Source organism: Pseudochaenichthys georgianus, chromosome 8, assembly GCF_902827115.2.
Source record: "Pseudochaenichthys georgianus chromosome 8, fPseGeo1.2, whole genome shotgun sequence".
Taxonomy (NCBI): Eukaryota; Metazoa; Chordata; class Actinopteri; order Perciformes; family Channichthyidae; genus Pseudochaenichthys; species Pseudochaenichthys georgianus.
Genome location: NC_047510.2, coordinates 4,149,221 through 4,173,408, shown reverse-complemented (window position 1 = coordinate 4,173,408; position 24,188 = coordinate 4,149,221). Strand labels below are relative to the sequence as shown.

The 24,188-nt window shown below is 44.9% G+C and overlaps 1 protein-coding gene across 2 annotated transcripts; it reads left to right on the top strand.

The window, feature by feature from the left end:
• Positions 1-386: 386 nt before the first annotated feature.
• Positions 387-24,188, top strand: LOC117451067 (zinc finger protein 358-like). 2 transcript variants are annotated; one of them, XM_071204156.1, is made up of 6 exons: positions 387-619; positions 4,480-4,739; positions 8,728-8,977; positions 12,877-13,119; positions 20,005-20,139; positions 24,003-24,188. In XM_071204156.1, exons 1-6 carry the CDS (start codon positions 485-487, stop codon positions 24,168-24,170), a joined length of 1,191 nt encoding a protein of 396 aa, XP_071060257.1. In that variant the 5' UTR covers positions 387-484; the 3' UTR covers positions 24,171-24,188. The 2 variants fall into 2 exon arrangements, with proteins under 2 accessions (XP_071060257.1, XP_071060256.1); XM_071204155.1 differs by having other exon boundaries at positions 20,005-20,187.

Sequence of the window (24,188 nt, the reverse complement as noted above, 5' to 3'; positions counted from 1 at the left end):
GACTCTTTAAGACTCTTTCCAGTGCTCTGATTGGCCTGGGACAAAAATAAAGCACACCTTTGCAAAGATAGTGCCTGCATGTCACATAGGAAGGGGAACCACATCTGTATGGCTAAATACCGTGTTCTGTGATCACAAATAGCTTGATAGTTTTTTTGGCCTTGTGGAAAGCATTCTCAATAATGGCTTTAATTTAGAAAAAAAACGGTACAAAAGGGCATGACATTGTAAATGACACATGTCAATAAATAAACATGATTAACCTTATAAAAATAAACGATATCACTCATACAATATCGCATGAGTAAACCGTGCGTGCACACTCCAGGCCAGCAGATGACAGTAATGCTCCGTGTGCTGCGATATGACCGCCGCCAAAACGCTCATCTCACTGAAGAAATATTTTTCTTTTCGTAAGAAGATCCCGACAAAGCGGCCCTATTTCTTTTCAGTCACAAAAAGTCAAATAATCCGAAAACCGACGATGTACGCCAGGACAAATACCGGCAGCACACACGGAGACTTTCAGGATCGAAACGGAGTGAATTATGTGACATCGACAGAGACTTTCGGCCACTGCTCTCAATTGTTCTGGAAAAAGGATCCCAACGACTCCGGAGTAAGAAAGCAACTGCCTATCGCCAGCTAGCGAGCCGTAGCTTTGTTAAACTATTTACCTAACTAGCACAAAGCAAATGCTCTTTCTACACGGAAGTGTTAAATTAGTGCATGAAGTCCAGTTTAGCAACAGTGTGTGATGTGAAGCTGCAGGTTCTGTTAGCTCCGTTAGCTGTTGGCTAACGGACCAACCGTCATGCTGAGCGTCTCACGGCCTAGTTTGATTCTTAGCCCCCGAGCTAGGTGGCTAATAATAATATGCGCCTACATACATACATCTGCCACAAGTTATTTGGTGAAATTAAACACATATGCCCTGCCCTATGCCACATCTATGTTGTGAGAGGCGCCCAGGGCTGCAGAAAATGCATGTTATTGTAGCGGAGCATCACCGAGCTAATGCTAACACCAGGCAACACAGTCCGGCTAGCGAACACCTTCGCCTGCAGTTAAACCAGCGTGTTACTGTTAGGTAGCGCTTCGCATTAGACGATACTTTATACGGTCTGCTCTAACATAGTGAACCGTAGAAGGTGTATGTGAGCAGCGAATTCAGGTTTGTTTGCATGAGGTCTGCAATATTGTTATCGAGCAGCGCAAAGTAAACAGTAGCAGACTGCCCCGCAGGAAACGGGAGCGGAAGACGCCCCGCGGAGGACTCTGAAAGCGCTCTTTGTGATGCACACTGTGCGGTGCATTCATGGTCGCTCTGTGCCCACACACTATGTGCACAGTGCACACATGGACTGATATGAGTTAGATGTATATGTTACAGGCTTATTTTATGTCTGTTTGGCTTTATTCTGTCACACTACAGCAGCTTCATAACACTGTGTTAACTGGAATCTTAATTAAATCCTAGCATGAGTTTGGGTTTCCTCAAACAGAAATGTATATTTCAGGAATTTGCAGTACTTTCCAGGTGTCACTCACCTGATGTTTCCCCGCTGTCTTCAGGCTATGTGCATTTAAACACTGTTGATTAAACACAATTTGTGCTTATTCTGGTCATTAAATCACATTAGATTCAACTTTTCTTCTTCTTCTTAACTGTATTGCCATTGTGCAAAGTACAGGTACAAGCCAAGGAAATGCAGTTAGTATCCAACCAGAAATGCAAGATGTGCTAAATATAAATAAATACAAGGTGCATATTATAAAAACGGACAATACAGGGAGCATTGAATGAGCAACATATCTACAATATACAGATGTAAGTATTGACAGGGTATTAACAGAGTGCAAGTGCAGATTGATATGCAGGGTGATATTTCATACCTGCTCTTTTCCTAACATGTATTTGTATTCCTTAGAGGCAACTAAGAAGAGTACAAACAAATTGATAACAAAGTATGTTATAGCAATTTGCAGGTCTCCCTTGAAAAAGAGATCTACACTGAACAAAAATATAAATGCAACACTTTTGTTTTTGCTCCCATTTTTCATGAGATGAACTCAAAGATCTAAAACATATTCTATATACACAAAATAACCATTTCTCTCAAATATTGTTCACAAATCTGAAAAAATCTGTGATAGCGAGCACTTCTCCTTTGCCGAGATAATCCATCCACCTCACAGGTGTGGCATATCAAGATGCTGATTAGACAGCATGATTATTGCACACACAGGTGTGCCTTAGGCTGGCCACAATAAAAGGCCACTCTGAAACGTGCAGATTTATCACACAGCACAATGCCACAGATGTCGCAAGCTTTGAGGGAGCGTGCAATTGGCATGCTGACAGCAGGAATGTCCACCAGAGCTGTTGCCCGTGAATTGAATATTCATTTCTCTACCATAAGCCGTCTCCAAAGGCGTATCAGAGAATTTGGCAGTACATCCAACTGGCCTCACAACCGCAGACCACGTGTAACCACACCAGCCCAGGACCTCCACATCCAGCATGTTCACCTCCAAGATCGTCTGAGACCAGCCACTCGGACAGCTGCTGCAACAATCGGTTTGCATAACCAAAGAATTTCTGCTGTCAGAAACCGTCTCAGGGAAGCTCATCTGCATGCTCGTCGTCCTCATCGGGGTCTCGACCTGACTCCGGTTCGTCGGCGTAACCGACTTGAGTGGGCAAATGCTCACATTCGATGGCATCTGGCACGTTGGAGAGGTGTTCTCTTCACGGATGAATCCCGGTTTTCACTGTTCAGGGCAGATGGCAGACAGCGTGTGTGGCGTCGTGTGGGTGAGCGGTTTTCTGATGTCAATGTTGTGAATGGAGTGGCCCATGGTGGTGGTGGGGTTATGGTATGGGCAGGCGTATGTTATGGACGACGAACACAGGTGCATTTTATTGATGGCATTGTGAATGCACAGAGATACCGTGACGAGATCCTGAGGCCCATTGTTGTGCCATTCATCCACGACCATCACCTCATGTTGCAGCATGAGAATGCACGGCCCCATGTTGCAAGGATCTGTACACAATTCCTGGAGCCTGAAAACATCCCAGTTCTTGCATGGCCAGCATGCTCACCGGACATGTCACCCATTGAGCATGTTTGGGATGCTCTGGATCGGCGTTTACGACAGCGTGTTCCAGTTCCTGCCAATATCCAGCAACTTGGCACAGCCATTGAAGAGGAGTGGACCAACATTCCACAGGCCACAATCAACAACCTGATCAACTCTATGCGAAGGAGATGTGTTGCACTGCGTGAGGCAAATGGTGGTCACACCAGATACTTCCTGGTTTTCGGACCCCCCCAGACCCCCCCAATAAAGCAAAACTGCACGTTTCAGAGTGGCCTTTTATTGTGGCCAGCCTAAGGCACACCTGTGCAATAATCATGCTGTCTAATCAGCATCTTGATATGCCACACCTGTGAGGTGGGATGGATTATCTCGGCAAAGGAGAAGTGCTCACTATCACACATTTTTTCAGATTTGTGAACAATATTTGAGAGAAATGGTTATTTTGTGTATAAAGAAAATGTTTTAGATCTTTGAGTTCATCTCATGAAAAATGGGAGCAAAAACAAAAGTGTTTATTTTTTAAAAACATGTCTCCCCTGGAGCATTCCCCCTACATATATAAAAACCATCCAATATCATCGATATTTACAATACAGTTATAATTAGTTTTGCTATTTCAGATCTCTGAACCTCAGAGAAAATACAGAAAGTGTAAACAACCTAGAAAAGATAGGTGTTAGAGCTGTTATATTGGATGCATTAGATCACATTGGTTTCAATTTTTGGCGGTCAGTCATGGAGATGATTTATTAGGTTGTTGTTCATTTTCTATAGCTACACTGAGCGATCAGTCTCCAAACTAAACGAACATAATGGCACTGTACCATTACAAACCCTTTGTTAGAGGAAGACTATCTGCTGACATCAGAGCGGTGTTAACACACTTGATGACAGGGCCAATTATTTGTCATGTACTGCAAGTAGCAATTGATACAGATTGTAGCCAATGTGTTGCATTAGCCTGGCTAGCCAACGGTTTGTGGATGAAATGAAAAACATATAGCTTTATATTTCACATTTAACAGCTTCAAGTTGTTGTCAGATTGGACCTCTCTAATGAGCGACTGTCCGTGGGGCTGAGCTGTGTTTTAACTTTACACCTCTCACATTTATTATAAGACTCACCTGTGCAAAGGCATATTTCATGTTTTAGATGACATGTTGAGGGGTGAATGCACTCGCATCATCTCCCCAGGTGAACCTAGTGTTTCTTCAATTTAAGCAGCAACCTATTCCACACACCAAGAAATAAATATGTTTGTAATATATCATTTCATATCAATAGTCCAAGGTACCAGGAGGATGATGAAGAATCAATGTAACCACTTGTTGATATGTTTGCTGTGTCTTCACTGTCCTCTCCTCTTGCAGCCGAGCTCCACCATCAGCTGGTGTGATCAGCTGCCCTCGTCCTCAGCAGTCCTGTCCAGCTCCAGCCTGTCCTCAGCGGCTCTCTCCAGCTCCAGCCTGTCTCTAGTGTCCCGGGCTCCGGCCGTCCCGGCAGCCACGTCAGCGTCAGACGACATGGAGTCAGACGAGAGGCCGTACGTGTGCGACATGTGCACCTGCGCCTACAAGCATGCCAGCTCCCTGCTCAACCACAAGCTCACCCACAAGATCGGAGACTTCAGGTAGGGTCTCACTCACAGGATTACTAGGGCTGCACCAATGTCACATTTTCCATCCAATACCGATGTCAGAGTTCCCGTTAGAATATTTTTTCGCCGGTCAACATGTCCGTTAAAGTTTAAATCTTCCGGACAACATTTGAAAAGTGCTGGTCAAAGGTCTTCTTTGTTATTTATTGAGCTTTAAAACAAATTGATATGATTCGATATTAAACAAACTGATTATAGTAGATTAACTACATTATTCAAAAGTGAACACGGAGCGCTCTCTCCTTCTCCTGACAGCCCGTCAGTATCATGCAGCTCGCGGACTAGTAATGAGTGACCCGACACTAAAACTAAACATATCTATAACTAGTTACGGTAGTTTGAGAGGTAATTAAAATAGCTACGTGTGCTATTCTAACCTGAAGTGTGTGTTTTGTTCTGTGATCATGCAGAGCTGCGTGTCGACTCGTCAGTAGATCTCTCTCCTGTCAGATTAGACTCGCGTTTATGTCCATATCGATCAGATCCAGCTAGTTCTAGCTAATGATAGACTACCTGCTTATTAAAAGACACCTCAACAATAAGTGTCGCTATGCAACCGGGTGAGGCCACAAAGTATAGCGCAGCATTATGCATTTGTTTACATGCCCACCGGAACCCCGAGGCATTACCAACAGATCAACGCACAATCAACCCATACAGGACATCTCTTTCTCCACATTAAGTGTTACGCCCCGTCTACACTACAGGCATCGCAAAATGCTTTCAACGCTTCGCCCATTCACTTGAATGGGGTGACGTAGAAGATTTTGAATCTTCACCGAACTGCATTGTGGGGAGCGGAGCATGGCTTTGCAAGCATCGTGAGCATCAAAAGTTGAGCAATGTTCAACTTTTGATGCTCCCGATGCTTTCGAAGCTGGCATCAGCCAATCAAATCCCGCCAGTACAAGTGCTAGCCAATCAAACCGCGTGCAAGCTGGGAGAGCCAGTTCATTTCCTCATATTCCAAACGAGAAATGACGGTAGCAAATCACCCGGTTCTTTCCGACCAGACTATTTACCGGGATACAAACCGGAGGAACCGGCATGGAGGGAGGTGGCAGAGACAGTGGGTGAAACTGGTAGGTTTTCGCCTGTTTGGGGAGTTTATATCCAGTTTACTTCGTTTTAACATTGCTTTTGCTTTGTATGTCGGGGGCGGGAGATTCATGTGATTGGTTGTTGGTCGCGTTGCTCGCAAAAAATCGCCAAGCTTCAGACACGCCCAGCTTCAAGGTGTTTTGATGCCTGTAGTGTAGACGGGCCGTTAGACATTAGAATTGACTATTCTTGCCTGTCACATAAGTGGCGCAACTGATGCGGTATTGCGCTAAGGGGAAATTATTTTGACCGGACGCTTTGACCGGAGAGATTTTAGATTTGCCGGTCTTCAGCATATGTTACCGGTCGCAGTCCGGTAATTACCGGCTAACGGGAACTCTGACCGATGTTTAGAATAACAGTTTGGATGATGTTATTTATTCTCCTTTTGTGCCAGGTAACAAATAGATCTTTATTATAACTCTTTATCCTTTCATCACACTACTAGACGAGAAGTACCAACCGTCAGTGGTTGTGTCTGTGTACCGTGAAGTTGCTGGGATCGTCCTCATTCGGGGTTCACATGCTTCAAAGAACAGACGACCTTTAGATTTTGTCCAGCGTCATTATTAAAAAGGATTATTTCTATATTACAAAGTCCTGGGGAACAGATAAACATCGGCCGCTGCCATTAATGGGGCTGCACGGTTTGATATGATTCATGATGGAGGGATCATATCTGAAATGTTATCAATTGAACAAATATACTAATATGATCATGGTGTGATTTGTATTTCTTTTTAAGAGGATCCGTACCAAACGAGGATCTTTTTTTATTAAGTGTGTAGCTAGGGCTACTCGATTATGGCAAAAATCATAATCTCCATTATTTGGGTCAATAATTGTAATTGCGATTATTAAATGCGATTATTCATTGACTTTGGAAACATCCATTTATTGTACTTTAAAACAAATACAAATAATAATTTGAACTTTGTAACAGTTGAATTATACGTTCAGGGTAATCAACTGAAAAACCAATATAAAATAAAGTATACATTCATGTCTACATTTAAATAAATAATATCGAAATAATAAATACCAATAAACAAGATCAACAAACATGTTGCAGTGCACTGTCACAACCTGAAAACTCCTTAACAGATAGCCAACATTTTGATAAAACATATTCAACATATTCCACTCAGTTAAACGTTGAAGGCTGGCCCACCGTCATGGTCCAGAAGGAACAGGAAATAAATGTTGAACTACAATTTAAGACCGAATAACAATGCTTTGGCCACCATGGCAAATGCTGGTAGGGCTGCTCACGTCATCTCTTAAAGATGTTTGCTAGAAACACCAGCCTGTTGACATGGTCTGGTTTCAGAGATGAGCGCAGGCAGGTGACGAGCCACCTGTACTGAAGACTAGGGCTGCTCGATTATGGCATTATTTGGGTCAATAATTGATATCACGATTATTAAAAACGATATCCATTTACTTTGAAAACATCAATTTATTTATGTTTTTAACAGTGGATTACCCTGAACTTTAAGTATAATTCAATAATAAATAAATGATCATTTTATTTCGATTACGTTGTTTTCGTAATCGCTGCAAGCCATAATCGTAATCGCGATTAAAATACGATTAATTGAGCAGCCCTATGTGTAGCACATTGTTACTGTTTTATAAGATTTGAATACATTTTGCAGCCCTAGCTATCAGCGCATGTCACCTTATTTGCCGAAGAGAGAAAATAGGGCTCACACTGGCCTATGCATTGTTACTCCCTAATGATTACGATATCGAGGGCATCAGGTAGGGCTCCAACAAACGACTAATTTGATAGTCGATTAATCTATCGATTAATGAAACCATTAATCGACTATTCGGACTATTATGCCTTGCACAATTTCTCAAACGCTCTTATTTAGCCATCAACTTTTAGATTTAGCTTGAGGTTGTTTTAGGCATGTGGAAACTAACAATGAAGACAATAAAGATGAATACTTGATTAAAAAATACATATTATTAAATTAACTAAACAAATTGTTTACAAAATGAACATTGCTTTTCATTTAAATTAAATAAATAATATTTCACATCAAAAGAAACAACAGTGTTTTAGCAAATAATAAATAATGTGATGACAGAACTGTAAACAGAATAGCTGAAACTTTAACAAACTAAATAACTCAGTTACCTCAAATCATTACCCCATGTTTATATAATGTAGTTAACTCTGTGTGTTGCTGCTAGCATGCATAACACCTGACGTGGAAACGTTACTCGTGGACGGGGCTACAGAGCTGCTAGAAAGACAGTGGAACCCGGTGCATTCCTCCGTCTGGATGTGGAGCACTTTTGCTAAATGTTTAGACAAATTGCTCGTGTTACCGCCCTGACATGCTAAACTCTTATTGCACTTTTGGTAACGAGCATCGAGATGGGTAAAGTTTAACCACACCTCTGAGCGCGTTCTCTCCGCCACCTCCGCAGTGTGTTGCTGCATGTAGCAGCCGCGTGTGTGTAAACGGCCCCGCCCCCTCGCACACAGACGGGAGAGAGATCTCGTCTGATCGAAAATACATCATAGACGCATTTGCCATTTGTTTGTCTTTTTACATATTATAAATGAGCTGGCCACACTAAGACTGCGATATAATGTTTTTGTATCAATAATACATGACATATATTTTTTAAATGTCTCCAGTACCGATAACGTTGTAGCTTAACGGCGCGTAAAACGCACGTGATGACGTCACCAACGAATCGACGACTGAATTAGTTGGCAACTAATTTGGTAATCGATTTTAATCGATTAAGTCGATTAGTTGTTGCACCCCTAGCATCAGGTAAAGCCTAAACCAACTTCCCCTCTAACCTCCACGTTTTGTTTGTCTCCAAAACATAGGTGCGACTTTTGCAGCAAGCCCTACACCAACTACATGTCCCTGCGCAATCACATGCGGATCCACGGTCAGAAGCGCTACATGTGTGACCTGTGTGGGAAGGCCTTCCGCCTGGCGCGGTACCTCCGCAACCACCAGAGGATCCACGACGACGGGCCCAACCGCTTCGACTGCCCCTCCTGCTGCAAGAGCTTCAGGACCATGCTGGAGCTGGCCCAGCACCGCTGCACTGCCGCCGCCAACACCAGCCAGGTGGGTGGGGCTCTGGGACAGAGTGGGGGGGCCTGGGACGGTGTGTGTCCAGCTGCATTGGAAATACAAAAATGTGTGATGGCAGCCACGTGAAAGCTTACATATTGTCTATTTGAATGATGAGATTTGCATGCGTGAGGTTTTGTTACATAAACACTTCCTAAATGTGATTGTTATTAGGCCTGCCCAGTAAATCGACATGTAATCAAAGTTGCAACATGGGTTAGTGCAATATTAAAACACAGTCGGTCCAATACTTGTTACAGGCAAAATATGCGTTATTTGGAATGACTAGTATTGTGGTGCTACAGAAATGTCCCGACATACAAATGGTATTCTGTGACTAATTAGACTCTCTTTGTTTGGTACAGATCCCCTTAAAGAAATCACACCATATCAGGCCAACGTCTTTTTCAAGAATAGGAAGATTTATGACGCAGAATGATCTATTCCTCCAAAGTTGTGAATCATATCACAATTTCAAAATCAGTCAGAATATGTGCCCAAAGTAATTCTTTGCACAAAGTGAACCCCAATCCCTACTATCAGAGGGGAAGGGGGGGGGCTGCTCCTGGTCCTATTGCTCTCTCAATCTTTGAAAAGTGGAATACAAGGTTTTAAAACTCACATTTCATTAGCGCATTAAATCCATTACCAACTTTTGGAGAGTTGGCATCTTTTGTACAGAAACAATTATTCACAAATGTCACAACGTTGATTGAAAGGGTATCTGACACAGCTATAGCTCCAACATCTTGAGGTATGGACAGTTTAATTAGTTTAAATGATGGATCTTATTTACATGAAAGGGAAATGGTTGAACGCAGCCACCTGAAATGCCAACCACCGCATTTGAATCCCAGTTTCCCTTTCCTTAATAAAGCTCTGAGGGTTTGAAAGAGGCGTATAATGACCGGTGGAGTCTCACGTGGTCTGGTCTGTTCTGCTGCCCTCTCTGCTGCCGCGAGAGCTCCGTTCAGTCACTGCCTCAGCTTCCATGGACACATTAGTATAACCTGGCAGGAAGGTGCTGGCAGAGCCTCATCCCACTCCGACTCAACGGATCACAGCTGATGTTTCAACAGATCGCCCTAATGCTGGGCGGTATGACAACAACTCGTGTCTTTCTCCGAGTATTTCTCCAAATGATCACAGTATTTATTTATTTTTCTATGATTGGAAATGTATTTACATTTATACGTTTTGGCCCCACAAAAACACCTGATCCGTGGTGGCCCTCAGGAGTCTTATGTTGCAAAATGTAAACCATTAAAGGTGGGGTAGGTAAGTTTCCGAAACCGGCTCGAGATACACTTTTTGTTATATTCCATGGAATGCTCTTAACATCCCGATAGCAATGAATATCTGAAGTGCTTTGACAACAAATCCATACAAAAATGTCATCTCTAGAAGCCGTAATACTGTAAAAAGTACAACCAACCGATTGGATGGCCTACCTGCCTGTCAGCCTTCCATCGGGGCACAAACTTATCTCGTGCCCTCATTGGTCATGTGCGCGTTCCTGTGTGTTGGAGGCGGGGCTCTGTGAGGAAGTGGCAGATTTTCTCCGGTTGTGTATTTTCAAATTCTAGCGATCTCGAGCCGGTTTCTCAAACGTACCTACCCCACCTTTAAATGTGCATCTTTGCGTACCACATAACAACTAACAACAAAAGCACCGTTTGAAAACCCAAACGAACCCCCCTCCCCTGTGCACATTTAAATACCTGTTTTATGATTGGACAGGAGACTCCTTTCTCTGCCGCTCGAGCACCCTTCGCCACTGTCCCAAAGGTATTGCGGTATATGAAAAATGAAAATCATACGATATAAGATTCTTGGTATGAACCGGTATACCGCCCAGCTCGACTTTGCTTTTGGTTATCTAGTTATGCTACTTGCTATTTGTTTGACACTCGGTTTGTTTTTCACCATGAACACCAACCAGAGAAGTGTGGCTGTGAACAGCGCTCACAGCTCACTCACCGGCAGTGTCTCCAGCGCTGCCGGTGACTTTAACACTTCCTAGTGGATTGGACTTTATGTGTGTTGCTCTGCCAGGCGTGGAACAACTGGCAGAGTCCCAATGTAAGAAGTGTGTTACATATTGTAGCCCTTCTTTTCTTCTTTTCTTTACTCTCTGTCTGATCACCAGCTTACTCCCTCCCCCCCCCCCCCCCCGTAGTGAAAGTGTGTGTGGAGTCAGGGTTAGACCAGGGTTAGGCTGAGTTTAGGGAAAGAGTCAGGGTTTAGAGGTTAGGGCAGGCACACATTTCAGTGGATTTTTCCTCTCGGGAATAATAATCCAAGTGTGTCTGTGCGTGTGTGTCTGTGCGTGTGTGTGTGGGGTTATAAGAACCGGTTCAACTGCCCGTCCTGCTTTAAGAGCTACAGAACCATGCTGGACCTGGCCCAGCACCGCTGCAGCGCCGCGGCCAAAAACCAGGTTGGTGTGAGCATCAGTGGGCATGTGTGTGTATGAGTGTGTGTGTGTGTTGTGTGTATGTTTTTAAGGTAGCGTCAGCAGGTGGAACTGTAGCTGTGAGAAAGGGCAAACCTATACACACGTTTTAGATGTAATGGTCAGGAACTAAACCAAGTTAGACCCCTGAAGTAAGGTCTGTGGTCAGAGCTGAAAGATTTACAAACACGGAGCTGGCTAACAAGTGTGTCAGTGAGACTACTAAAAGTCATCATGCCGAACATTAGCCGCCTACAGCTTAGCGGTGGTGATGCGCATCAATGTGACTGTAGTGCAATTTGATTATTGCATTATGTTGGCTTTTTACTTCTGGCAATTGCATCTAAAGTGTTAATATGTGGAGATTAATCTGCTGAACAAAACAAATGAATAACATGCCAACAGATCTTCTTTTCTTTGCAATATTCCAAAATCAAAGGAACCCATGCAATTCTCAGTTCTGGGTCGGGCGACACATATATGCACCACTTTATTGATGGAGTCGGAGCAGGTCTGATTATATGATATCTGTTGCTTTGACCGTCCAGTTTATCAAAATGAGTGGTGTTGAAAAGTGAAAGTGAAAATCACTCAAATGAATGGGCATCACAGCCGTCATAAAAACATAAGACTCGTGCTCATGTGACGTTGAAATCTCATATCAGTGGAAATCATCATTTTCCCTATCTATACTGGCTGGGAGCAAATCCCTACACACCAGATCAACAGTCAAATGCATCACGAGAGAAGACGAGGTGCCAGTCTGTTCTCGGGCCAAATGTCTGCTTAATGTACTGAACATGTGTTGAGTAGTCCATGGTACTAAAACAAAGAACTTCCTAACTCAAAATGTGTGTAAGATGGTGCTGGGGAACTTGTTTTCTATCCATTTGGTGTTCTACTGTACACATTGGGCAAGTGGATTAGTTTCAGTTCACTTGTAATATCACTTTGGCTTGACAGGAAACTGTAAACATTCTGATTCTGAAAAAAAACTGAATTTATCTCAAGATTACCGTTAAAGTTTAAAGGACTAGTGTAGCTTTAAATGGTCAGTGGCATGATTAGGCTTTAACACCAATGTAAAGGTGTGGGGCGAGAGGACAAGCTGATAAGGCAAGCTACTTTTATAGTTGTCACGGTTACAGAAGATCGATTGGATTCTTGGTAGCAAAGGAGTTGATGGCCTGAATAATTTGTAGCTTTGTGTGAGTGTTTCTGTTTGTGTGTACTCCATCCCTCACATTCCAGGTTGACTAAAGGTTAGTGGGTGGTCATTGGTCAGGACTCTGTAAACATGAGCTGTAGGGCTTTGCACTGATTGGCTCAAGGACCTGACTCATCACATTCATTCGTCACCGGTCCTCTGCTCTATATCTTCTGTGTGCATTACTAAAGACATATGATTTACCAAATATCTCTCTTCCCCCCCCTCCAGTCCGGAGCTACAGGTGCAGGTGGGGCTGCTGCTGTTGGTCGTCGTGCCAACTACTCCAACCGCCGTCAGCAGCAACTGCTGCAGCAGCAACAGCAGCAGCAGCAGCAGCAGCAGCAGCAGAACAGCGCTAACCCCATGATGCAGCCTCAGCACGGGGGACACGGCCAGCAGGAACCTCTGCCCCCCCACTGCGTCTCCCCCATGTCCCAGGGAGGCGTGGGCAGCCAACCGGACCCCCACCAGGTATGGAGGAGAGGAAACCTTAACTCTAGGGCTGGGTACTGCCCTCCCATACCACTCAATATATAGTGATTCTACAGGTTGGCGCTCAGACAGCTAAAACCCGGTTCCAGCCTTTCTGTTTGCTGCACTAGTTGCACTAAATGCAATGGATCCTTTTGTTCTGGTTAAGTCCTCTTGTATCTGACCATGGGATTCTTCCGGTGTAGGGTCTGGCCGTTTTGTGTCAAAAATAGCACTGCAGTATTTTATTGTCCAGTAAAACATTCAATATTTATATTTTCTCTAAATATAGTGGTGTCAGTTATGACGTATTTTAGCGGGCACATCTGGAAGGGCTCCCTCGACAGAAACCCAATAGGCGCTTTCACACCAAGTACTTTCCCCAGGAATAGTTCCCGGAACTAATGGTGCATTTCCACTACAGCGCGGTTTAAGCGTACCGTTTTTGGTTGCGTTTCCACTCGGCGTAGTTCCGGCTAACGGGTACTTTTTCACAGTTTTTCTGGCTCTCCAAAATCGAGGTTCTTTCCGGGACAACAACCGGGCTGAGTATGCTAAACTAGAGAGAGAATCGCTGGCAACTACAACAAGATGAACATATTTGACCGTGATTTAATTGTAATACACGTTTCAAAATGATGCCGAAGTAACAACACACTGATACCGGTTAGTAAGAACCATGAATTAATGCTTTGACGAGTCTGCAGACAGACGGCAGGCGAAAACCTTTTAGAATGCGTGTTTTCTGAATGGAGATCGGCTAAGCTAACGTTGTATATGCTCCGACCGTCCACACTCACAACAACGGCCTACAGACATAAATAAAGCAGCGACTGTATTCGCCATGACACAGGCAGTCTGTGGTTTGTACTTGTTTAACTGTTGTCTAGTTTCTGAACAGATATGAGGAGCTGTGAGCTCTGAGGGCTAACAGCTGTGTTGGTTTTGTGTTTCACATTGAAGATGACGTCACGGCTCCGCCTGCACTGCGTTACTATAGATACTACCCCAGTTCCTAAACTGTAATGGAAGCGCAGCATCTATTTACTATCTAGTCAATCGTGTTCACACGGGAATAAGTCCCTGAGGGAGCCGCTGACGTGGGAGATTTTGGAGTGCGACAGAAAGAGAAGAGCGGGAGTTTTTCGTTATATTTTCCGTTTATTTTTGTGTAATGGGTGTTCATTTAATATAGTTTATCGGTGGTGGACGGTTTGCTTTACTTTTGGTGGTGTTTTGTGGGCTTCTCCTGCCGGTGTCTCGCCGGCCGGCGTCTGACGCCATGGTAAATGGAGAGTTTGCCAAACTCACGAGGAAGTACGGCATTAAAATGTCAGCCGGCTTCCCATGCACTGTGGAGGAGATCGGGCTGGCTGTGGGAGAGAAGGTCGGGCACAGCAGCATTAAGTCCCTGGCGCGGATGAACAGCGCGGTGGTGATCTTTCTGGATCAGGTGGAGAAGGCGAACCGCGTCATCGAGACGGGCATCGTGGTGAGAGAAATGTTTGTCCAAGTACAGCCGCTGATGCTTCCCGCAACCAAAGTTGTACTGTCTACTCTGTCCCTCCCTTCATAGCTGATGAGTTCCTCAGTGGAGAACTGTCCAGACACGGGAAACTTGTTTCTCCCGTCAAAAAGATGCTGTCTGGATGCAAGTCTCGGTTACTGAAACACGTAGTGTCTCACCGCAGACAAGTGTATATGATACTGAACAATCGGAATGCGGAGCTTAACCTCCGTTTTTAGGTTAAAGTAGATGATTGTGACTGTGATTTTTGCAACATCATCAGTTGTGAAGTGTTTTGGTTGCGGGGAGGAGGGGCACACCATGAATGCCTGTCCGAGGCGCGGGGATCCGGCTCCGCCTGGTCCGGATGACCCGCAGGCTGGGCAGTCCAACACACCAGCGGCGGAGTCGTCCACCGCTGCGCCGGGACCACCCGGGGCCACCGGCTGTGCAAGGGCTGTGCCAGGGCTGTCCGTTGCGCTGAAGTCAGCCGAGGCGGACTGGCGGCCGGTGCGCCGGTTGTAATGGAGCAGCTGAGGGAGGGGTATCACCCACGGTGGCGGCTGCTACGGTGGTGGGCCCCCTCCGGAGGGGGGCGCTGCTGCTACGGTGGTGGGCCCCCTCCGGAGGGGGCCGCTGCTGCTACGGTGGTGGGCCCCCTCCGGAGGGGGCCGCTGCTGCTGACGGAAACGCTGCTCCTGAGCAGTCGGTGGGGACGGGCGATGTGCCGTCTCGGGCGCGCTATACAGCGAGGTTCTGCTGCTGTGCCCGGCTTGCGGTGCGGTGGGGTTTTGTGTGAAGCAGAAGAAAAGGGGGATGGGAGAAAAAAAGATAAGAAAACAAATACAAATGGTGGCCTGACAGCAGCGATGTGCCAGGTTTTTTGAGCAGTAGCCAACAAAAAAAAATGTACTCGGCTGAAATGATAAAAAGTACCTGGTGCAGACAAAAAACCAACATAACGTAATCATTGAAGAATATTTCCCAGATTTGTCCGTTTTTTGTGCCTCAGCCAGAACTCATGAGCCGGAGAGAGCAGTCCGTCGGGTGAGCTGGAAATATACAGACTAAAAAGAATTGTTACTAAAGTGAGGAAGCAAATGGGCAGCGTTGATTTTAAAAACCTCGATGTCTGTGTTTAATTTATTTGTTTTTATTTTTGCTTTTAACATCTCACTCGAAATGGACACTTTTAGAGTGGGAAGTTTAAATGTAAATGGAGCCAGAGAGGAAAGAAAGAGGGCTTTAATATTTCAGACTGCAAAAATAAAACATATCGATGTCCTCTTTTTACAAGAGACGCACAGCGACGTTTTTAATGAGACGGACTGGAGAAAGGAGTGGGAGGGGGAAGTCATTTTAAGCCACAACACCTCTCTTAGTGGGGGGGTGGGCTTCCTCCTCTCCAAGTCTTTTAGTCCTGTCTCTCTGGAGGTCGAGCATTTTATCAATGGGAGGTTGCTTTTAATAAAAGCACGGTTTGACCTTTTTACAGCTGTTTTTGTAAATGTGTATGCTCCAACAAACGGTGCAGAGAGGAAGCTGTTTTTACTCAAAGTTAACGATGTTTTAAACGGTTGTGCCACGGAGGATTTTTTATTCTTGGGTGGGGATTTTAATTGTACAGAAAATGCATCTTTGGATCGCAACCATGCAGAGCCGCATCCAGCTTCCCAGCATGCTCTGAGGCAGCTGGTCCACTCCCACGGCCTGGTGGATGTATGGAGAAGGATGCACGCAGACACCAGGCAGTACACCTGGTCCCACATCAGAGAGAATAGAATCTCATCAGCTAGACTAGATCGTTTTTATTGTTTTAAGCATCATTTTAATATTTTTAAAATGTGCAGCATATCACCTGCTGGTTTTACGGATCACTCTTTGCTTTTATGTAATGTTTTTATTAGAAATGTTTTACCCAGAAGTGCATATTGGCATTTTAACTCGGTTTTAACATTTGATAAACATTTTAAAGAGGCCCTTATTTATTTCTGGAGTGTTTTTAGGCAGAGAAAGGGAGATTTTAGCAGTCTTAGGCAGTGGTGGGACCATGGTAAGACTGAGATAAGATTGCTCTGCCAACAGCACACCCTCAATGTCACACAAGACATCATTAGATCTATGAAAGACCTGGAGAGTGATATCGTGGAACTAGAAACAATAAGTGAAACCACAGGAGATCGAGGATATATTGAAATCCTCAAAGAGAAAAAAATGGCTTTAGCCAACCTGCTGGACGTTAAAGTTCAGGGTGCACTAGTCAGGTCCCGGTTCCTCAACACCAACGAGATGGATGCTCCCACTAGCTTCTTCTTCGGCCTGGAGAAAAAGAATGGGCAGAGGCGAGTGATCCACTCACTGCTGTCAGACACAGGGCAGGAAATAACAGAGCCAAGCCAGATCAGGAGGCGAGCTGTGAGCTTTTATTCCACCCTCTACACAAGCGAGTATGAGGAGGGGGAAACTCTGTCCGAGGGGTTCTGCAACGAACTACCTCAGGTCTCCGAGGAGACCAACTCACAGCTCGAAGGGCCGTTAACGATCCAGGAGCTGCAGACCGCCCTGCAAGGCATGCAGGGACGGCGGGCTCCTGGTATCGATGGCCTCTCCGTAGAGTTTTATAAAGCCTACTGGGACGTCTTGTCACATGACATTTTAGACGTTTTTAATGAAAGTCTGGCCTCTGGCTCGATGCCGATGTCCTGCAGGAGAGCGGTGATCACGCTGCTACCAAAAAAAGGAAACCTGCAGGACATCAAAAACTGGCGCCCTGTGTCTCTGCTGTGTGTGGATTACAAACTTCTGTCCAAGGCTTTGGCCACCAGGCTGGATCAGGAAAAGGCTTTCGACCGCGTTGAGCACGGCTTCCTCTGGAAAGTAATGGAGAGGTTTGGGTTCAGCGCTGGTTTCATAGCCAAGATCAAGGTGCTGTATAATAAGATTGAGAGTGTGCTGAAGTTCAACGGTGGGCTGTGTGCTCCTTCAGAGTGTGTAGAGGGGTCCGGCAGGGCTCTATGCACTCTCCCTAGAACCCCTCCTCAACAAAATACGCTCCAAACTGCAAGGGCTGTTTTTACCTGGTTTTAGTGGAGGCATGGTTTTATCAGCGTCGGTGTTATGATGATATTGTGTGTTCTGTTGTGGATGAGGATTTGCACTTTGCACAAGTTTTTAAGACGGGTTTTAATTAGGGCTGTCAAACGATTAACATTTTAATCAGATTAATCACAGCTTAAACATTTATTAATCATGATTAATCACCATTCGAACTATGTCCAAAATATGCCATTTATTTATGTATATTGTTGTGGGAATGGAAAGATAAATGAAAGCAGGCGGATATATCCATTTAACACAGTATCTATGTTTATTATAACATTGTTCTGTGTGTCAAAATGAAAGACAACCCACACACCTATCAATCATCAAACCGTGGGGTCTAAATTCATTACGTGTTGATTTCTATCAACGGGGAGTACTTCAGGAAAGTCGACAGAGGGGGGGGCGGCTAGTGGAGTACTTCGTGACCACAGAGTGTGAACGTTGTGATCAGCTGTTTTAGCGCAGTTCTCCAGTGAAGGGGGGAGTCTCCCTCCGCAGCCGGTTGGCGTAGTTTTGGCACAAGTCCGTTGTACAGACCGACGTTAACAGCAGCCCTGTCTGTGCACACGGAGACCGACTCTGTCGTCCGGTGATCTAACCGCCTTCTGGAAAAGCTTCACAAGTACGTCGGTACGCAAATGCGCTTTGTGACACAAGTGACCGTACGCTTTTCAGATTACGCACATAACCTGCGTACCAGTTATGTGCTCCCCTGTACCAGAGCCATATTATTACTATTATATGGCTCTGCCCTGTACTGCAGCAAGAGTATTCTCCGTCGGGACTTCCTGCAACAACACCACGCCGTTATCAAAGATGTTCTATTGAGAAGACGATCACTACGTGACAAAAGTTTTCAAAACCGTGGCTACTGAAATCAATCTTACTAACTGCTGTCTGTGCAATTTACTCCGCGAGTTGGCAGAGTTTATTTTGCTTACTTTAACATCATTTTTCATGGTGGGGCTAAGCCATTTCTTGGTATGGGTGTAGCCTACCCCAGCCATACCCTGGCGCTGCCACTGGTGGCACGTATGGGGCGGGCCATTCTGCACATGCGTTAAATGCGTTAAATATTTTAACGCAATTAATTAAAAAAATTAATTACCGCCTTTAACGCGATAATTTTGACAGCACTAGTTTTAATGTATTATTTTAAGGGATTCGTTTTTATATTGCACAATGAAGCACTTTATTTGAAGAATGTATAAATGATCGTATGTAAATAAAGTGTTTTTGCAAAAGTCAAAGTCTTCTTCTTCTTCTTCGGGTTTACTGGCAGGCCGCAAACAACTTCACGGCGTATACTGCCACCCGAAGTTCCCGGCCGGTAGTCCCCGGAGTTGGGGACTGGCTACTGAAGCCTTCTGAGTAAATGACCAGAAGCGCCGACACCTCCTCATCACTCCACCGCTCCCATGTTTTTTTTTGTGTTGCCATAAGTTAGTCTCTCTCCGTTGGTGCGCTGGGCTAATGCTAATAATGCTAATAATGCTAATGCGAGTAAAGAAAATGGCAAAAAAAAGTACTATCGGAACTATTCCTGGGGAAAGTACTCCGGTGTGAAAGCGCCTATTGTGACTTTTTTTCTTTATTTTAATCCATTGGATTTTGGAATATCTGAGAAAAAATAATATTGTTTTGAAATATTGATGTTAATGCTATCGCCAGAAGTGAAAAGCTAACGCTAGGCTATAAAGGAACTACAGCAAGGTCACATGACATCACGCTAGGCTACAGGTAGCTAATGTTTGGTGGCATTACGTTTAGTGTCATTTAGCCACTTGTTGGCAACTGTTTTCAATAAATGTTTTAGACATTCACCAGTGGGGTATTTACTCATATATTTTATGTCTTAGAAAACAACGTAAAAAAAATGTAAGCGTGTATTAACCACAGACTTTATTTGGGAATCAAACCAAAAACTCTTTCTAAAAAACCATCCCCGACAAGGGAATTAGATGTGCTGAGAAAACCAAACTAATTTCCAGGTTTTATGACTCATATTCCGATTTTAAATTGAGGGTGGGAAAATGAAACATACACACACAGAGAAGCAAAGGTCAGCAAATAGAAATGGTTTAGCTGCATGTATGAGCAAAGCCCTGATTAATTATTTAGTGTTTTCTAAAAATGTATTCAGTATCGCAAAACATAAGAAAATATCTATACGTTCAGGGATTGCAATAGCAATCCCTGAACGTATAGATATTTTCTTTGACTAGGTACATGTTAGTGGTTGTGTTGTACTGAGTGTGGGTCTCTGTGTGTTCCAGCAGGGCCGCCCCAGCTCCGTCTCCTCTCAGAGCAGCCAGCAGAGCATGAGGAGCTCCTCCTCCAACAAACACATCTCCTCCTCCAGTGCCCCCCCGTCCTCCTCCTACTCCCTGCTCCAGCCCCTGGTGCCTGAGGTAAAGGAGATGAGCTCGGGATACACTAGGCTGAGCGCCAACCCCATGGTAGGAGAGAGAACCCCCCCCACTCGCCGCCCACTCCCGCTGGCTTCCTAGCTTCCTGCTCTCTGTCTGCCTACTAACACCAGCAGAGAGGACTAACATGTCTGTCCAGCAGAGCCTCTGCTCTCGGCTCTGGTCTTCCCTCCTTTAGAGATGCTGCTGTCTGAGGGGGGCTCAGTGTTAGGCTCTTAGTCTGCTGTTTTCATTTCAAATATTACGAGCCAAGATGGAAATAAAGTGGTGCAGTAAGGACGCATTTTTGTTGGCCGACCCTGTTGAATATTGCTAAAATTAAGGTCTGTGGCAAATGGACGTTTATGATACAACAGCAGAATAATCTCTACATATATACACCACTTAAATAAAAGTTAAGGGATGACTGCAGTCGACAGAAGCTAATGTAATGTAATGTAATGCTAAAAAAAGACACCTCGTAATGGCCATGAGTAAAAAGCTAACGCTAGGCTATAGAGTGCCGCAGTGACGCGTCCTAAAACCCGGAAGTAAGTTAGCATGTTACCACTTCCGGTTCCTTCGACAAAAAGCTATGCGTTTTCTCCATAGGGTTATGGAAAATATCTGGAACTAAGGTCTGTGTTTGAGACACGTTTAAGAGACGGATCACGGTTTGTTCTACGACATTAAATCCATCAGCAGTGACCCCACTGGTGAGTTTTGAAGAGTTTAAGTGTTTGAAAAACGATGGTTGTTACCGAGTGGCTGAATAGGACTACAGAAGCTGTTTCGTTTACCGAACACGTAAAACACTCCCCCTAAGTTTGCCCTGTTCTGCTTGAAAGCAAGCCCCTGCCTCCTGCAAAGTGTTCTAACAAACACTTCAGCTTGTTCCATTTAGAATCTATGTTTGAATATGGATCTTAAGTCGGCGTGACGTTGAAGCAGCGACCCTGCTGTAGTTCCTTTATAGCATAACGTTAGCATTTTGCTTCTGGCGACTAGATTTATGATTATAAAAGTAGGGTAGACATGTGGATATTATCCGGCTGAACAAAACGTGATCCGTCTCTTAAATGTGTGTCGACCACAGACCTTATTTCGAGCTATTTTCCAAAATCCTACGGAGAAATTGCATTGCGTTTTTGTCGAAGGAACCGGAAGGAGTTTACTTCCGGGTTTTAGGACGCGTCACTGTGGCTCTCTATAAAGGAACTACAGCAAGGTCACATGACTTCCCGTCAACATCGTTAAGCTAAAGGCGGCTAATGTTCAGCATGAAGGCGTTTAGTACTCCCAGCTAGACACTTACTAGCAACCTCTTTTCTTAAGACTCACAGAAGCTTCATGCGGTATTAGCAGCCCCCTGACTTGTCAGCAGATGCAGATACGTTATCTTATTGTATCTTGTATGTTTACAAGAGAGGAGCACATATGTTGTTCTCTAGCTGCCATGTATTAGCCTGTCCAAATACTAATACCAGATAATAGGAGAATAAAGAGGAGTGCTTGAAGGAGTCCTTAACCCTTAAATCATTCATCATTTTGGATTACTTAAGACTACCAAACGCCGCCTTAGCCTTACCCCGAGATTCCACCGGGTCCGTCTGCGCTGCGCCGCCGCGTGCACAATGATCGCGGCCACTCTAGTCAATGCGTGTTATTCCACCAGACGCGCCGCGTTACGGCTCAGAAGCGTCCCAGAACCGTCTCGGCGCTGGGCTCCGCTAAAAATACGCGGCTGGTCTATTTTCGACGCGAGGCGTTGCATAGCGCCGGGCAGGAAGGGGATCGGTCAGAGCATCCAGTCAATTCCCAAAATAAACTCATTTTGCAGACCCTATCCCTCCGTAGTCTTTCAAGTAGGAGAATAAGGGTGCGTTCACACCTGCCTTGTAGAGTCCGGTTGAATCGAACCCTGGTGCGTTTAGCCGCTTGGTGCGGTTCATTTGGGTCGGTGTGAACGCAGTCCGAGACCTGAAGTGAACTAAACAACCGGACTCTGGTCCGCTAAAATAGGTGGTCTCGGAACGCTTGCTTGCGAACTCTGGAGCGGTTCATTGCTGGTGTGAACGCAGTCCGCACCAAAACATAGGAAGCGTAGTATTTACGTGTCCCAAGAACGCGGATGTCTTCAAAAATCTTTAGCGAGAGAGTCTTTCAAGACATCCGCGTTTGTTTAGTTAAAGAGTGAAGCAGAATGAAGTGTTGAACAGTGTCGTGTAAAGTAAAAATGCTCATTTTGTAATGTTCAGAGGTTGTTGTGTTGAGAATATTCATGAGAATATTTGTCATTGTTCAAATGATAATAAACATTTGCATAAAGCATATTTGTCCACTCATATGTTGATAAGAGTATTAAAAACTTGAAAAATATTCCTCTAAGGTACATTTAGAACAGATAAAAAATGTGCGATTAATCGCGATAAAATATTTTAATCGACTGACGGCCCTAGTTATAATGTTTTTTAACGGACGTTGTCTAATTATGTAATCATACGCGCGGGCCGCTAGAGTGTTGCTCTCCAGACTAACAACAGCATGAAAATAACGTGCCGAAAGTGCCGATGCTCCATGGCGGAGGCTCCGGTAGAAATTGCCGGGATTTGCGTTTTTACCCCCTTAATGTCTGACCAATGGTTGAACAGCATTTCCGTGCACATGACTTGTTTTTAAAGTTTATTGTCCGTTTGAGTTTTGCCCGTGTGAACGCAAACCGAACCTTCTGAAAAATGAAACAATGTAACAAACTGTGAATGCACCCTAAGTGCCAGCGTTCTCCTCCGGTTTACAGGCACCGTGTAAATTATATATAGCCTATAGAATAATTATGATGATAAATGCATTGTTTTACCACTAAAATACAGCAGCACATCTTTGATTCATGTCGTTTATAACTGGACTATTACAATTATTATGAACTGTGTCTGTACAAAGTAGCCTGTCCAGGAGACAGACGCAAGACGCTCCGCTTCTGAAACGCGCCCGGTGGGGTTTGCCGCTGTCGGAGGTCAGAACAAAGCGCGGCGCAGACGGACCCGGTGGAATCCCGGGGTTATCCTCCTTTAGCTTAGCGGCCGTGACGTGAAGTCATTTGATTGTGGTGCAGCTCGTCTATAGCCTAGCCGTTTTAGCATTCTTTTGCCGATGTATTTAAGCTTCAAATACTATAGAAGTGGTGTTAGTATGTGGAGATTATCCTGCTGAACAAAACGTGTAAGTACCAGAAACGTGTGTTTGCGACAGATCTTAAAATCTGCTAAATGTACTAACTGCTGTGCCAACCTCCAACATTACACCATCCCTGCACCGCTCTCTCTCGCAGCTGAGGCCTTCCAAAAGCCCATTCCCACTCAGTCTCCGGGTGTAGCTCGGGCTCTGACCTGACAGGAGGACACTAACCTAGGGCTGTCCTGCTAACCTAGTCCCGCCTTTCGCACCTGTCACTCTCTTAGCTTGGTGGTGCACGTTGGAGTTGGGGCTGCACACGAGTCTTCATATTTGATCACATTAGCAACACTGAAGAATCAAGAGCTATGGAGTTGAATGGACCACTTGGGTTCCTCAGATCTTATTGTTAGTCAGCGAATCCAACAGCTTTTTAGTGTGAAGTCAAATTGATGTCATCAGATCAGAGTGCCTTTTATAGCAAGAGTCTGACCCCAAGGCGCAGACTGAACACTAATGTAGGAACAGGAGTATATGCTCACAATGGGACGTTCTCTTCTCTCGCAGCTCCATCTCTAACTACACCTTCCTGTTGTGTCTGTGTGTGTCTCTCCGTGTGTCCCATTGCTATTTCATCTGAGATGTCTCTGCTGTGACTGGTCTTTGACGTTCCTCCCCTTCTCCCCCCTCTGCAGCCGAAGCACCAGGACACTTTCTCTCTGGCCCCCCAGCGGCCCCTCACCACCATCAACCCCATCGGCCACTCCCTCCATCCGAACGGCGTGCCCACGCTGAAGCCCTCCCCCGTTCCGCGCAGCATCCAGGCCATGCCGTGGGAGCAGCGCTCTCTCTACAATCAATGAGAGGGACCCTGCAGCCCC